The following is a 17049-nucleotide window of genomic DNA, read 5'->3' on the forward strand; positions in this document are numbered from 1 at the left end:
ATACTCTTTCAGAGAAAAAAAATCTCCAGCTTTGAATGCTTTTGTCTCACAAATGCCCAGAGTGTGAGTGGGTACGTCGAGTGCTCAGCCTGAGAAACTCCAATTACTGGCAAGTACAACTTTCTTCATCTTCTGAGCACTTCTTTAAATAGGTTTCTTCTTTGAATGGTTAATTTTTTCCTAACCTGAACTACTAAGACTTTTCTTGATGTTGGTCTGTCCCTTTACTTGGAATTTGCTGCGGCAGGAAATCTGGATTATGCTGTGAAGAACACATCTGTGTGTATATATATGTATAGCAATTATTTTTATTGCACGTAGTAATTCCCAGTAAAAATGAATAAACATTTTTATTATCTTTTTTTTTTCTTTTCAGGATATGGTATCTCAGAAAAACACAGTAAGTATTAAATCCACATTCATTTTAAAACACCAAATGAGGATACTACATTTGAAGCAACTCTAATAACAAAGCTTCCAAGCATATATATGCTCTATTTGATTGAAGGAAGTCTGTTTTGCCTATATACAATTCAAACTAGTGGAAATCTTGTTGACTTCCTTTCCAAAGTAAAGCTAGATTAAAAAATTACTTTTCTTTAGAAGTTCCTTTTTAAGTTCTAGAAAAGTGCCAGTAGATGTATGTTATATATGTAGGTTGATAGATCAACATTTAAACTCAGAAGTTCAAAGTCTCTTTCTGCCTCTACCACTTTCACCCACTTATGCAAATATATATGTGTGTATAATATCTTAATAAGGGTTGCTGTTGTATCTCAAACAGCTTTGGCTTCTGCATACCCATCCTCTTCCTCACAAATTCACAGATTTTTACCTAGGAATGCACAAGCTTATTTCCCAAAGTAAAAATATTCTTACCCTTAATGCAAGTAAAACCAAACAAGTAAGTAAGCCTGAACCAAGATAAAATTTAGTGGTTATTTTAGGCTTATTGCAGTATGCCATGATATCTTAGACAGTTATATATTTTGTCATACTTCACATCATGTCAGTGGTTATTTTCATTAAACACTCTACACTGTTATTTTGAAGACAATTGAATTTGCAAAAATCTTAAATTTCCATTTATTCCTTTTTGTTTCCCCCTATTCACCACATGCTTTTATTTTCTTCTGAAGAATATTGATCAGGACTAAAGTAATAAAATGTTCTTAGAGTTTGCTAATAATTTAAAAGAGAACTAGAAAAAATAATGCATTAGTCACAGCAGTTTATATTGAGCTGCTGTTTATACTTGGCCGCAGAGCTGCATGTAGGCTAAAGATAGATCAGGTTGAGCGCATGAGTAAATCCAGGTTATTTTCCTGTCTGTCTCGGTGATCTTTGAACTAGTTTCACCTGTGGGGTGTGAACTGCATTTACTGGTCTGTGAAGGGGGGCCTCAGAATGAGGCAGATTTGCTTGTGAATGCTACTATCCATCAACTGGTAGATGATCAAAATGTCACAAGCATGTGTTTTCCCCTCCAGAGCAAGCAGGGGAATTGTGACCAAGTCATTTGGTGATAGTTCCAGAAATGGAGTAAAGGCAAAGAGGACGGTGGCAAGTTCAGCCTAGTGCGATCAGATTAGCAGCCTGAAATTTTTTCTTTTGGCAGATTCTTTCTCCCACTGAGGGATGTATTTACCCTCACATGGAAGAGAAGAAAAGATGGATCTGGTGACATGGTATTAGACCTGTAAACACCATGTGGCTAGCAAAAGGGGCAGAGAGGCATCCTAAAACTAGGATTCTGATCCCTCCTTTAAGAAGGAGGGATTGCCTAACCCATCTTCTTCAAGTGCTTAAATTAAGAAAACAATTGTGAGTAAAACACAGTGAGGAAAAAATAAATTAAATACCAAGTATGGATTCGTGACCCTTTTGTGTTATTTGAAGTTGTTCATATTCTCTTTGATTAGATAAATGTGCTCCCATATTGCATTATTTTATCAGTTTTTTAATCAGAAATTACAACAAACTAATTAGCAAGCTAAAGAGTTAATAGGTTAAAACTTCATGTTTTTCTAAGTTGGAGTTGACTTCAAATAGACAATTGCTTTCCCCTCCTTTCAGATCCAAATGAGTTGTCATGAGAGGCTTGCAGTTTGCCGCTGCCCCAGTGTGGTGCCACTGCTTTGTTGCTTGGTTAAATATTTTACAGCCGTATGGGCAATGTCTTGCTTGCAGTTAATTGCTAATGAGGGTTGCTGTGCTAGTTAAGTAGGTACAGAATTGGTGTGAATTTACTGTGTCCAATCAAGTACATAGTTACATAACCATTTCAGTTTAAATGCTGAATATAGATACAATAGTTAATACTCGTGTACTAGGGGGTTGTGTTTTCCTTTCACTTTTCCTGATTGAACAGTGTGGGTATGCCTCTGCCATAGCTGTGGAATAGCAGAAAGAGCTTGAATGCACTCTTCATGAGGGTCTGGAGACATGTTGGAAAGAGGATAGATACTTGATCTGCTAAGCCTTCCTCCAACCCAGAGGTAGCCACAGGAATACCATTGCTGGTTTTATGAAGAGACATCCTCTCTGTGTCTTATAAGCTCCGTGTCCATGCATCGGCACTGTGTATAAGGGAAGGGGGACAACTGAGATTGCTACCAGGCACAGCACACCATTTTCCCAGCAGCACAAGCGAAACCTTCTGTACTGGCTGCTGTAGCTCAGAGCTTTCTATGAGGTTTCCCTGCCCTCACGTTTGCTGTTTATCCTGCAAATCTCAAGTCATGTACAAAGGTGCAAAAAAATCATAGTGTAGAACAGATGTGGAGCCATGTTAAAGATGCAGAGAAGGTGAATGTCTAGTGTGTTGTCTGGGGTGATTTTTTTTTTTTTGTATTACAAGCAAGCCTTGAAGAAAATGGATGTTTTCCTTGTAAAGAAAACATTATTCTAATTCAGCATCAAGGAGGAGGCAAAAGCGAGGAAACTGGACGTAAAGCTGAAAACAATGCATAGAAAAAAGGTCAGCAATTCATTTGAGATTTGGCCTGAGTACAGCTGATCTAACAGTGAAAATTATACAGCAGCATGCTGCAGTGGTATGAGTCTGAGAGATTTAATAGCTTACTGTCTGAAAAAAGAATGTAAGAGTAGGAGAACTTCTTTCCTTCCCTCCACCATCCAGGAATGAAGTTTTCAGGGATAAGATAAGATGGGGGATGTGATTCAGTTCTACTTGACTCCCCCAAACAAGCAATTAAAATTCTGTATTTATAATCTATTGCATACTTGGATACAAAAGGAAAGAATTATAGGCTATTGAAGTTCAGTTCCCAAGAAAGAATTGTCCTGGCATGAAATTCAAGGTCCAGATTCTGTGTCCCATCAGTTAGGTTTCCTTCTGAAGAGCTCCTCAGAGCTTTGAGGACTATTTTCTGCTAATTTTACTGAGGATGTATGCACAGCTTCCTAGTTCCTGTCAAAATTATCGTCCATAAAATAAATTGCAATTATGCAGTCTTGCAGAACAGTTTGTTTCCTGTGTCATTATGGAAAAATCAAAGTTTGAGAGCACAGTGGATGCTACTGGACTGTAGAGTACAGGAAAATAAGTTTATCTATGGAAAATGGGCTTGTGCTTTGGAATTTCTTTAGATGTCAGATGGAGAAATGACATTTCAAGCATTTTGAAAAGCAAAAAATGCTTAAAAAAATAATCTTCCTCAAACCAATGTAATAGACAAAATCCATGGGAAAGTTGTTCTATTTTGATGCAACGTTTTGTCACTATCCTTGATCCCCCCACCCCTCCCACCCTCACCCCCCCCCGTAGGGAAATTTCCTCTCGTTCTACAGAATTTTAAGGAATGGTGCAGAAAAAAAGTCCAAGACTGAGTGAAGAAAAGAGTGCACAAGGAGCTTTTTAAAAACTGCTGGAGTCAGGAAGCAAAATGTCCAGTCCTTCTGGCAATAGTTCTAGCATTGGTTGCACATAGTTTGAGATACATACTTTGATCCATTCAGTTCGTTTGAATGTGGCATTAAAAATACAAACTAGAACTTCCTACTCTGGAAAAATCATTATGGCAAGTATAGAATATAAGGAGAAAGACTTAATAGTTAATTTTTCTTTAGTTGATGGTATGCCTGAAGAAATTTGAATAACCCTGTTAATTGCTTTCAGAGAAGGAATTTAAAGGAAAGTAAGCTGGCTATTAAACCAAAAGGTTTATTATAGTATACTTAGGCCTGTGGGCCTGATGAAGTATTTTCAGAGATTTAAATGTTGTTTGTTTTTTTTTTTATTAAATCCTGTAGCAGCTCTTATAGTAAGCGGAGAATAATGTCTGGGCCACGGAGGAGTCATTAGCAAAAATGATCTAAAGGGAACAGGATTGCAATTTATCCTTGCCACAAGGAATTTTTATGTTGAAAAATCACTTTTTATTGTAATTGGCAGAAAGTCTCTTCAGAGTTTCAGTAGCTATATAAATTAGAATGTATCTACTGTTTCAAGGCAATGAACATTTAAGAAAATTAAATAGAAAGATTTTGGCACTTGGACTCATATTGTCCAATTTAGTAGCCCCAATGGATTGAAATGAGAGCCAAGACTAAAGTATGATTACATTATATGAATTTAATAATCTGAAGAAGTAGTATTGCAGAATAGCTTTCTATTTTTTATTTTCTGATTATTTTTACAATATATAAAAGTTTGTATGATATGGTCATTTAATGATGTATTTCTAAAAAAGCCTGAGGCAGCAGGAGTATTAGAGTTTGCAAAAGGGCACAGAATGAAAGAGGAGCAGGAACGTCTTAAATACAGACAATCATTTTTCCATTTGGGGGGAGAATAGTACAAAGGCAATGGGTAACCCAGTAAATATTACTTTTAATGTTTCTAGTAATGAAATATGCCACTGTTACTACTGATATAATGAAAACTAAGGCTTTTAAAATTTATTTATGAACGTTAGTTTTTATGGAAATGTTACTATCTCAAGGGATGCATATTTGTAGTGGTTGGATTACGCTTAACTAATCGGGTAATGAATCTGATAGGTTCATAAAAGTAAGACTTCAAAGCATCTTAATGATGACACAAGGAGACGTATAGACATATAAATCACGTAGATAGAGAAATCTTACATTCTGGGTGGCAAAGCATTGCACTGTTTTCTTGGCCTTGTAAATATGGACTTGCTATAAGTATCTATATTCATTTTCTATTGTTTTTTTCTTTAATAATTTCTCTATTCATGTGTCATGTCTGTCTTTTTGATTCTTATGCTGTTTTGTGGTGGTGTTTTCCTCTTTGTTGTTTTATTCCAATTTGGAGTAGGTTGCCAACCACAAAGGTTTTCTTCGGGTTCAAGTACCTCCTGAATACCACAGTGGTAATCTGATAGGCAAAGTATGTATCACTTTAAATCTGCTTTCTGTTGAATAGATACACCATTTTATTACTGTTTTTCTAGGCATTTAAAAATGTATAAGGATACTTTAAGAATAGTGCTTGGCTGGGCCTTTCCTTTGAAGTGATTGTAATCTTGGAGTACTCATTCCTTGCAAGCTAGATCCTGAGAATTTAGAATGTTTGGATTGTGATAATCTCTCTTCACGGTCTTTACATAAAAATACTGCATATATTCAACTTCAGAAGAGGAAGTGTTTTTTAAGAGTTTATAATGTCTTAGTCGCCTGTATCGCAAGATGGATCGGAATGTGATGTCACAGAAAACTACTGTGAAAACCTTAATTCTTAAGACAACAGTGGATTAAACTCCCTGAATACTCAAACGTTTGTGACTTCTTTGAGTGAATGCAGTTCATTTTCTGTTATCCTATGTGTTTTCCTTTTAACTGCTTTGTAAGGTAGGGTAAGCACTCCTAATATTCTTGGTGCTTGAGTAAGTGGCAAAATGAACTGCATGGCTCAAATAAAATAATTGTGCTATTATTTGTGCTAATTATGCTAATTCCCTCTCTAAAAATGCAGAGATTTTTCTCAACATTATTTATTTGAAAAAAAAAAAAACCACCTTTAATTCTAGTGTGTCATCTCTGTCACAAAGTGACAGTTGCACCAGAATAACTGTAGCAGTACAATTAAAAAAATTGTTTATGTTATTAAGGTCAAAAACTTACTTTTAATAGCATTAGCAAAATGTTTAGAGGAGTATTTTAAGACAAAAAGCACTCTACATTTGGCCTGTCTTGCCTAGAGCCTAAAAATGGCCTATGTGGGCCTAACTCATTCAGCCCTTCAGCAAAGGCACGGCTCTGGGCTTAATTCCTTTAAACATTTTCCCCTGAAGAACAGGTCCCTCTCTCAACTTACTTGCAGTTATTTCCTGGGGTTTTTTTATGTTCCTAAACTTTTGGCTCTTTTTGTGGTAGATTTTGAAGTGTTGTGATTGAATACAAAAGTTTCACTGCTAGCATACTGGGCGTATGTTATTTGCTGGAAGATGAGCTATGGAGAGCTTTTTTTTTTTTTTTCCCCAGTCTGCTTGGGGTTTTTTTTGTAATTTTTAACTTAAAAATTTCTCAAAATAAGACAAAAAAAGTAGCTTAACTACTAATCCTGAAATAAACCAACTCAGCATACAGTCTTTATAAGCTATGAAGTTATAATTCTTTTATACTTAAATAAGTCATAATTTATAGATTATATATACTTGCAGCTGGAATTGCTATATATGCTACTTCATACAAACCTGTGCCATTTATTCATTATCTTAAAAAGCAATAGTTGGTGTACAACAGGACAGTATATTTTCACAATGATTAGCTTTTGGTGTCAGAGACCAGCATCCTGAGTAGATGATCAGAAGCAGCAAGGATGATATTTTCAGCCATCTCTAACCCTTGATAGCATAAGAAAAGTAGATGGGCAGAACTGGTATTTTACATAATGAAGATAAGAAAAACTCTCTTAGAAAGGCCACACACTCTATATGAAGAGGCTTTATAATTTATTATATGTAAATATTGGACAGAAGAAGCTAGAAAATTGGAGCTGGTTGCTTTTCAGTCAAGGTGACGTGCTCAAATATGTGCAGAGTTCCTGACTTCTGCACACAAAAATGTGTCTGTCATGGATAAAAATGTCTTTTTAATTGCATAGATTTCACTGTCCAAAAAGAGGCAAGAAATCTAAGTCAAATAGATGAGATGTTGGCTGAATAAGATTAATACAGTGTTTCATGCGTGTCATTTAATTTTTTTCTGAAAATTGCTTTGCTTTTTCAGTAGATAACTGCAGCTCTTTGTGTCACAAGATACATCATACTTTCAAATTGGATTCCCCCCCCCCCCCCATTGCAGGAAGAGCTAATTCACTGTTACAGGTTTAAGAATAGAGTTAAGAATACACAAGCAGCTTTTGTGTTGCACTGAACTCAGTATTTATTTGAATAAACCTGAGACTGGATTGTTTTAACATACCGGTGGTTTGGGTTGCAAATTTTCCAACTTCTTTAATAGGAAGTAAAGATAACATTGCAACAGATAATTATATTGTTGCAACAGAGATACTGTACTGTAGGGTTTATGAGGAAGGAATGTGGCTTGATCTTTATCTGTTAGAAATAATTTAAAATTCTAAATCCTTACAGACTCAGATCAGCAACAGCATGTACTGATACAGGTTTTTTTCCATCTGTATTTTTAGTAACTGCATGCCCTACATTGTTACTTCCTGTGAACAGTTTATTTCTCTTGTCTAGTTTATTAATGCATATAAAAATGTGCCATCTTCATATCCATTCTTTCCATCATCTCAGCATTCTCCCATTGTTCAAGGTGACTTTAAATGGCTACGGCTTTACTGCAGGCTTAGATGATATGAAAAAATGAAAGGTATGATTTTGCTGTACGTGTTTGATGCCTTGATATCCCCAAGGTGGCGGTTGAAGGGTATTTAGTGGTAGTTGATTGTGTTAGGTGTATAGTACTGACTCATGCTTCAGTGCTCCTATCTAGTTACTCTGTAACACAAAGTTTACTTTTCTTTTAAATGGCAGAGAATTGTCGTAGCTCAAAATGGGATACTAGTGCTTCCAGTAGCTGTGGAAAACTTCGCAGTTGTCTGGTTTTTGGGGTCTTGCTCAGGAATGGAAGACTCTGAACTCACTGGTTTTGGGCTCTGAAGGGCATTTCCTGTTTCCTCTCCCCTTTCAGCACCTTCATCATGTTTACACTGATGTGGTATATTAAGGATTTCTGGTTTTCGCTTCTAGAATTTTGTGTTAAAATTCTTACATATATTACAAAACATTTCAAAGGTTGGTTGGTTTGGTGTTTGATGGCAGCGTGCAGCAGATGTTTTGTAGGCTCCTCTGGATTAAACATCTCCATAAAGTCCTTCCAATGCCTGTGTTTCTGTATTTCTCTCTGTCTTTGTGGGGAGCTCTGCATCATATCCTTCTTAGCACAGAGTGAACCTAGAGCATGCAAGTACATCTCTGACCCCAAAATTCTGGGAGCAGAAGGTTAGCTTGTAACTGTCAGACCCTATTAGGGTCCGTGCATCACATAAAAAAAATTGAACAGTTTCATTGTATTGTCGCTTAACAGATCTGGACCCTTATTCATCACCCTTGTTAATATTTGTAACTCTTCCACAGAAAATTCCTTGAATTTAATGCTTGCAAATCTTGTGTTAAACAGTGCACTAAAGCTTCATGGTGTACCAGCCCTAATCTAGCTGTTTTTTCTGACAGTAAAAGATTCTGTTTATACACAAACATATTGCCACTTCCATTTGTTTTCTAAACTGTGCCTGTTTATCTTTTAGGCTTCCAGTGGCAATTATTATTTTATTCCATACATCGTCACACCTTGTGCTGACTACTTTTGCTGTGAAAGTGATGCCCAGCGAAGAGCTTCTGAGTATATGCAACCCAGCTGGGACAATATCCTCGGGCCACTTTGTGTCCCACTGGTGGACAAGTTTATGAGCCTTCTCAAGGATGTTCATGTTACGTCATGGTAATTTTACAACACATACACCTGCGGAACCTTTGATAGTCCCTTTTTAATGTTATGAAAAAAGATGCAGAATCTCTAGTAGCATTGGTTTTTTATTTTTTATTTTTCACTGTACTTAATATAGTGTGAAAAGAAGCTGCTAACTTTACTGCTTTCTGTATTGATGTCCTGCAGCTGTTGCAATTAACTAACCATGTTATGCTAGAAGTTGATTTATGATTACTTTCTGAAATATCAGTAAGCAAAGGCAGTCCACGGGTAAGGTAAAGTTCTTAAGTATAAATTACAGCGCATAAGGTTGTAATAGGAGATAAGATCACAGCCTCTTCATAGAGCTCAAAGCCAAAGACTGTCCTTTTCTGTCACCAAATAAGTGTATATATATGGCAGCAATGGCCAATCAAATGTAACTTCCACGTTTTGGTTTTTTGTTTTGTTTTGGAGGTTTTGGGGGCTTTTTTCGTTTGTTTGGTTGGTTGGGTTTTTTTTTAATATTAGCCTTCTGATATCACCTAATAAACACGATACTGTTCAGCCACTTCTACAAGGGACTGTTGGAGTTTTGAGGACTGGAGAGATGGAAGTTTCTCTTTCTTGATTGCTCACCCTGAACTCTGCAGCTAGTCTGGTTTTGTTTGTATTCTGAAAAACACTGGGAGAGACTGAGCTTCTAGGTTTTCTTTTTCTTAGTGTCTGAAGCATGAGGTAGCACTGAGGGCCCTCGGATTTCTTTCTCTTTCCCCATTGCCACCCAAGTGAAAGGCTCACCTAAAAAACTCCTTTTCTCACCTGGTCCCACTCTTAAGATCCCATAGATGACCCTGCCCACACACACCTTGTCCCTTACACCTCCATCCATGGCAGGTCTGCTATTCTCTGGCACCTTGCTGGGCAACGACTGGGATATTGCTGGCCTGAAGAAGCACAGGCTGCCTCCTGCGTCTCCAAAACAGTGCTAGAGGGGAGGCTACATGCAGGCAACACAGGCCCACTTTGAGGAAAGGGACAAGAGGAGGGGCAGAAACTCAGTAAAGTTGGTCAGCATACAGGAGAGCTGCGCTCAGCAGTGCAGACTCATGAAACTAGAAGCACAGCTCGTCCTGGTAGTAGTAAATTTTGGTACCGCTTAGTGTTTGTGTCATTGTGAAATGGTGCTCTGGGCACCAGCTGTCCAAAGCTACCTGTATACTTTGTCTCTGACATTTATGACCAGGGTTGTGGGTGATTTTGGTGTGATAATTGTATTGTGAAGTCCTACAGTAAAGCCTCTTTTCTCTCTCCCAGTTTCAGGCTGAAGTGCCTGAAAGAGGCTTTTGTACAGCTGCAGAATTAGACACTGTTGTGGTAGGTCCCTGTGAAGAGGAAGATGTAGCTAGATGATCCCTCATTCCTGCCAAAAGCTTGAATAAGTTTGAAGAGGTTAAGTGTTGTATCATTCGTGAAAGTGAGACTCACATTCTTAAGTCATTTAGATACTTTTGAAAAACATTACCCAGTATCCCCTTTTGGTTTGTTTTGCACAAGAAGGACATCTTGCACAATCTTGTGCATTCTTGCACAAGAAGGACAAGGAGGACATTATCATTAGCGTGGTAGAAGGCAATGCTGGATAGAAACCTGAGATTGGAAACCCATGGTGAATTTGGCCTAACCTCCACTGACAGTAAAACAACTATTAAAAGCTCTCCAATAGTGCTTACTGTGACTTTGCTGCTTTGCATTATAAACTTACATGTTATATGTGAGATATAACGTGTATTAGACAGAGAACTTAGTTTTCTTTCCTATGTGTAGGGCTTATGCTAAGCAAAGTTGAATACTCATTTGTAAACAAAAAAGGCATTGGATGCACTTGAGTATATGTCAGGTGACATCTGCTAACTTCCAAACTATAGACTCCATAAGCTGCTCCAGATAGTTACCTCTAAGTAGCCTGTCCAGGTCATTTATAACTGTCATACTGATAATGTATATATGATTTTGTATTCTATAAAAGCTCTGGTGTTGCACTGTGCACTGATGTTAGTGTAAATAAGATACACTTACTGGGGGCTTTTACATAGATCCTGCCCACATTATGTATTATGTTCATCAAACAGATTGCAACTAAATCAGCTTTTGGTGGCTTGGTGGTTTTTTTTGTTTGTTTGTTTCTTTGAAAGCCTTTTCCTCCTTTTGTGATAAAATCATGTACGTCTTCTTTATATCACACTGGTCTTTTCTCTCTGTGTCACTTTATTATCCCAATTGCTGCCTTCTTTGGGATATAGATATGATGTACCACATCTGTCATGGTCAGTAATGAGGCAAAGAAATGCCCCAGTTTTACTGTGTTGATAAAATTATCTCGCAATTCTGGTTATAAACGTATTGATACAGAGCCCCACAGTCTGAGGTGGGGCAAAGTGGAATATTTATAATGAATTAATGAAAATTGTGGAAACATTTGCTGTGCACCTCACTCTGAGGAAATGGTACTTTTTATTAGAAATTATGCTTTTTATTAGAATTATAACCATGTTTCATAAGAAATATCTAACAGTCTTCTTCCCATATGTCTATCTTTTATTTCTTTAGTGCCTACTATAAAGAAACACTGCTAAATGATATTAGAAAAGCTAGAGAGAAGTATCAAGGAGATGAACTGGCTAAGGAGCTGGCCAGGATTAAGCTTCGTATGGATAATACTGAAGTGCTGACTTCTGACATTGTCATAAACCTGCTTCTTTCTTACAGAGATATTCAGGTATGTTCCTAAAGACTAAGGAAGATTATTTTACCATGGGATTTTGGCTCTTGTTTGTTCTTCTATACTTGTTTGTTAAACAGTGATTCAAAGCTGACACTAAATTGTTACATTGTTTAACAGTTTGACTTGTCTGTTGGGCAACTTAAGGGGCTTTAGACTCTTATTTATTTTGCTTGTGAACAAGAGAGACAGATTAGGTGACTTCCTGAGGTCTCCTCCTTTGTTTTTAGTCATTTTTAACCTCCTTTAAAAAAAAAAAAAAGAAAGAAAGAAAAGAAAATAAAAAATTCCCTACCAAAGCAAGATGTTTGCTTTTCCCTTTCCTCCCTTGCCCCAAGTCAGATATATTTAGAAATGAAGAAAATGCATTTGTTGTGACCATTGTATTGGCCAGAGGTGCCCAAGTTGAGAGCTATTTTTCAAAGAAACATTAATTTGTTTTTAAAATATATCTGTACCTTTTTTCTTGTTTTTATTTTTTAAATAAGTTCTGCTTTGCTAAAACACAGCCTGCGTACTGTATTTCCAAACTGACAGTCTGTGTGTTTGACATCCCTTTTAAAATATACTTCCAACCATTCTATGGACATTTTTTTCCATCAGGAGCTAAGTTGGTTATTTCATAAATATAAATGTGTTGTGAGAGCAGTGGGTGACCACATCATCCTGCATTACCCAACTTTCCATTCTGAGATGCATAGTTTCCTGCAGCACTTTATCCAACTTCATTTTGATCGCCTCTGCTAATCATTTGCATTCTTTTGAAAGGTCTTCTCCCTTGAGAAATGTAATTATCTCTAAACATGTTTTGAACAAACAAATTAAGTAATGTGAGGCCATTTGTGATGTCAGTAAACTGGCCTCTTCAGCAATGTATATGTGCGTTACCCCTGAGAAACTGAAATGAATGCACAAATGGCTGACATACTGCAGAATGAGCTGTGCTGGAGTCTGCAATGACCTGATGAAGTGTTATTCATCAGAAGTCCTTAATAAGGCCTGAAAGAGCCAGACTCATCACCTCTTCTTCCTGGTGCTGGGAGTGTAATTGATCAAACTGGCCAGAGGGATTTAGTAATTTGGGCAGTGGCATTGAGGTGAGGAAGAGGCAAGTACTGACATGGATAGACAAAACCCCTGTTTAATTCCTTACATAAGAGTTTGTGGCTATTTCACTAACTCTTCTAGGAACAGTCACCTGAGATACTGTCTAGCAGTCATGATACATTTTAGTTTAGTGATGCTTTCCTCTGCTTTCAGTTTCTTTTATTTTCTTTTTTTTTTTTTTTTTTCCAATTCATACCAGGACTATGATGCTATGGTGAAGCTGGTAGAAACACTAGAAATGCTTCCTACTTGTGACCTGGCTGATCAACATAACATTAAATTTCATTATGCTTTTGCATTGAATCGGTAAGGATGATTGATTGAGGTTGTTTCATTTTACTGCTGTTCCATATGGGCTTATGTATAAATTTGTAGTGCAGATAATATCAAATTCTTTTCCCTTTCTGCACACACAGCCATCTTTCCTTAATCCCATACTTCCTGTGCGCAAGGACAGCTTGTAACTTTTGAAATCATTGTTTTCCAACAACCATCATTTTGTCAACAACCTGATGAGATCTGTTCCAAAGGCCACCTGAGTAATTGTGAAAGACTCCCGTGATACCAATGGGTTCTTGATCAGGCTGAGATTGTTTATTCTGAGTCACTGATTATTCTGAACATCTTGAAAAGTTTAGCATAACAGAGTTATGGGTGAGTTATTAAAGTAATAGGTAACAAGCACTGCTTGATCCATGAACACACATTCATGATACTGCTTCCTTGAAAGGCTAAAAGGTGATCTGGACCTACAGGCACGTTGCTAGCTTAGCAAGCACAGAAATATTATTGAACTCTTCTAGTTAGCTACAGATTTCTGTAGTGCCTATGTGTAGTCATTACTTCATTTCTAAAGAATTTATATTAAGATTGTATTGTAGAAAATACATCTTATACAAATAAAATCACACGTAATAATACAAGTAACTGGATAGATGCAATTCACATGCTACTAGAAGTTGTGACCTGCAATCTAAAAATTAGCACTGGGCAGCGTCAGGACGGCGTATGTCAAAGGGATTAAGATCTTAATGAAACATCTAGAAAAGCAGTTCTTGTGGCATTTTATGGAAAGTGGTAATAAGTCTGGTGCCATTTGACAGTTTCATCAGACTTGGGAGTAAATGCAAAATCATTGCTCAGAAAAATATTGGATATCACTGCGTCAGTTCTGTGTCAAAGAACAGTCTTCTCATGGCATTTTATAGACTGTGTTCTCTAAAAAAAAAATAATCATTCTCATGCAACCATGTGCAAGGTCATACATATAGGAACAAAGAATGCAGTACATGCCAACAGGAAAGTTCATAGAAAACAGTGATTTTCAAAAAGGATCCAGTGGTTTGTTAACAGGCTGACTGATCATCTGAGTGAGGCAGCGGCAAGTAGCTTGAAGTGATCTTTGAAAGAATGTAGTACTGAGTAATACAGAGTATATAGAGTATTCAGCATAGGTGTGACTGATACTGCGCATAATTCTAATGTCCATGCTTTTATGACAGCTAGCTATAGTAATGTTTTCTGAAGGCTGGAATTAAACCTATTTAAAATGCCTTTTTTATTAAAAAAGAAAACAAAAACCCAGTAAGTTCTGAGAAGTTAATTGATTACAATGAGAACTACCTCTGTGAGAAGAAATGTATCGGGTGCCAGACAATGCCCAGATCCCTCACAGAAAAAGATAACTAGACCCATGCTTGGAACCTTAACCCAAATTTAGATGATGATTAAGCCTTTTTAATAATAAGAAGGATAAATTATTAATATTTAGCTCTTGATACCAAATATATGAATATAGTTCCTACATATAATTCAGCTTATGGTTTGTTTGGTTTTTTTTTTAAGACTGGAAACGAACACTGGGTATCTTGATACTCCACTCCTGATATCATAGACCATTAAATCTTAGCTGATTAACCATCTACTGAGTCTCTTAACTTGTTTCACTGAAGTGTATCTTTCAGAAAATTTTGATCTGAATATATGAAGACAGAGAGAATCCATTTATATAACTTGCAGTTTGCTCTGGTATTTATCACACCTAATGAAAGATAATTTTCTCATTAGGCTGCTTAAAAATAAAAGGAAAAAATGCACTTTTGCTATAAAATTTTTCATGTACCACACAAGGCAGTATTTTAAAGTAGAAGCCAGTATTTTGACATTTCTTTCATTAAATTATGTCAATTATAAACTATGTCCCTGGCTGTATAGTTATTACTGTTATTATTGAATGGTATGTTTTTCAACCTTTTTCCCCCCAACTCCTAAAAATTGCAGGCTTGATCTTGTAAAGCTTCTGAAATGCAAGTAGTCTTAAGATATCATACTGATGTCTTGAGAAGTGGTTTCAACAAGAAGAATTTGACCCTATTTTTCAGAAGTTTGTCCAACTTTTTATTATTTCAGGAATTTGACTCAAGATGTTTAAATTTGCCAGTAAGAATCATGCTAGGGTCATGCCTTGTCCTTAGGAAAATATCCTGATTTGATCAGTTTTTGAAACTTTTTCATTTAGATGTACATAATAAAATTGGCAAGCTCCTTTACTCTCTTTGTCTTCAAATTCTTTGCATTTTGAGCAGCATGTGAACCTCATGCCATTAAATCTTCTGTTTTGGCAATGCCAATAGTACCCTTATAAGACAAGACAAAATGAATTGCTCATGAACTTGCTTTCCCCATCAACAGGTTTCATTAAATCGATCACTAGCCTGAACCAGCATGACTCTCCTTGTGTTCTTCTGGGAACAATTTAAACATTTCCACGGAAAAGTTTTTTCAGAAATAAATGACCAGTTTTCCATCAGTAAGAATGCAGAATTTAGCTTCTACAGATGTTTTTGCCTTCTTGAAACAAAATGATGGACAAAAGTCAAATTATAAGACTTGAACAGAATTTTCAGAATATTCAGAACAAATCCACTTAGTTCAAAATGACCCCTGAAGTGTTGCTTTTAGCATCTTACTTCCATGGGATTTTTGAATCACTTATTTTTTCTGTTTTAAAAACAAATTCTTTTTAGCGAGTTCTATCAGAATCTATTTATAAAAATACAGAACAATGTTTTCACTTAATATTCTATTAATTTCAGCATACAGAACAGTATTAATGTTGCTCAGTACAACTGATTGAGCCTACCAGGAACAACATACATTGTAAGCAAAACAGAATTAGCAGCTGTAAGAATAATCTGACCCTGCAGAAGTTAATGTTTGCTTAATTTCATTATGAAAGTGTGCCAGAAGTGTGATCATAACAGAGAAAGTAATTAATTTATTTCTTCTTGGACTCTGTAACTGAGTTCTGTTGACAACTAATTTCACTTAACATCAAGTCAGTGTTATTCTAGTGCTGCATAGAGCTAGCAATGTGGCAGGCAAGTGGTAGAGGATTGTTTCTGGGGGCCTCGGGTCTTTGCTGGTACATCAGGTGGACACAAGCCCAATCTGAACCACAGCTGTGTGCAGTTCTGGGTCCAGGTTAACAAGTTGTGCTAGGGGAAGGGACAGGGATGTTTTACTTTAGACTCAGCACCGTTCCAGCCTAGCTGCATGTCTTCTGGTTCAGAGCCAGCCTGGGTCTGACCTGGCTTGGATCATGAGCGAAGCAAGCCTGGGCCTGCCTGCAAAGTACTGTGCAGAAATGTACTAAAGCACTTACTGTTTGTAGGGGAGGCAGACATTTTCATGCTAATTTCTGGTGCCCTGATTCACATAGCAGGTTTTTAAGTACAGCCCCTCTCCTAGATCGCTGTCTTCCCCCCTGGTTTCCATCTCAGAGCAGACCATTGAGAGCATTTTACATCTGTTACATACAATATGTTACACAATAACATAGAGGCTAATAATGGATGTTTGCAATGACAGGCTTCTGCTTGTTTCCAAGCCTGGACTATCTAAATAGGTCACCCTGCTGGCTGCTTGTTTAGAAGTCTTAGGGAGCAAAAGGCCATTCCTCCACCCGTGTTTTAAGCTAGTTAATTTTGACTCCACACACAAGCAGAGCAGAGAGTGCTCTCTTTTATACAGATGTGGGTTGATTTAAGATGTTCCTTGTTGCCTCCCAGCTGAGATTTAGGTCTGATTGTATCTTAATTTAGGCACAGGATGGAACACATCTTTAGGTATAAGTTCAGCCCAAATGTGCAACATGAATGTTTTCAATATTTGTATTCACACCTTTGGTATGAAGTAAGATGCTGTGTAATTGAGGGCTGGGTGTTTCAGGGCTA

At 37.0% G+C, this 17049-nt stretch overlaps 1 protein-coding gene across 2 annotated transcripts in view; it reads left to right on the forward strand.

Annotated features, from left to right (window-relative positions):
• The window catches only part of MAP3K15 (mitogen-activated protein kinase kinase kinase 15), a 91585-nt gene that overhangs the window by 29813 nt on the left and 44723 nt on the right, over window positions 1-17049 (forward strand). Inside the window, exons 3-7 of one of the 2 annotated variants that reach the window (XM_075521524.1) lie at window positions 377-400; window positions 5306-5377; window positions 8765-8958; window positions 11536-11704; window positions 13014-13120. In XM_075521524.1, the coding sequence (XP_075377639.1) occupies window positions 377-400; window positions 5306-5377; window positions 8765-8958; window positions 11536-11704; window positions 13014-13120 (566 nt within the window). The remainder of the gene's footprint in view (window positions 1-376; window positions 401-5305; window positions 5378-8764; window positions 8959-11535; window positions 11705-13013; window positions 13121-17049) is intronic. The other variant, XM_075521532.1, reaches the window with a different exon arrangement.

The sequence above is a fragment of the Mycteria americana genome, chromosome 1, assembly GCF_035582795.1.
Source record: "Mycteria americana isolate JAX WOST 10 ecotype Jacksonville Zoo and Gardens chromosome 1, USCA_MyAme_1.0, whole genome shotgun sequence".
NCBI lineage: Eukaryota > Metazoa > Chordata > Aves > Ciconiiformes > Ciconiidae > Mycteria > Mycteria americana.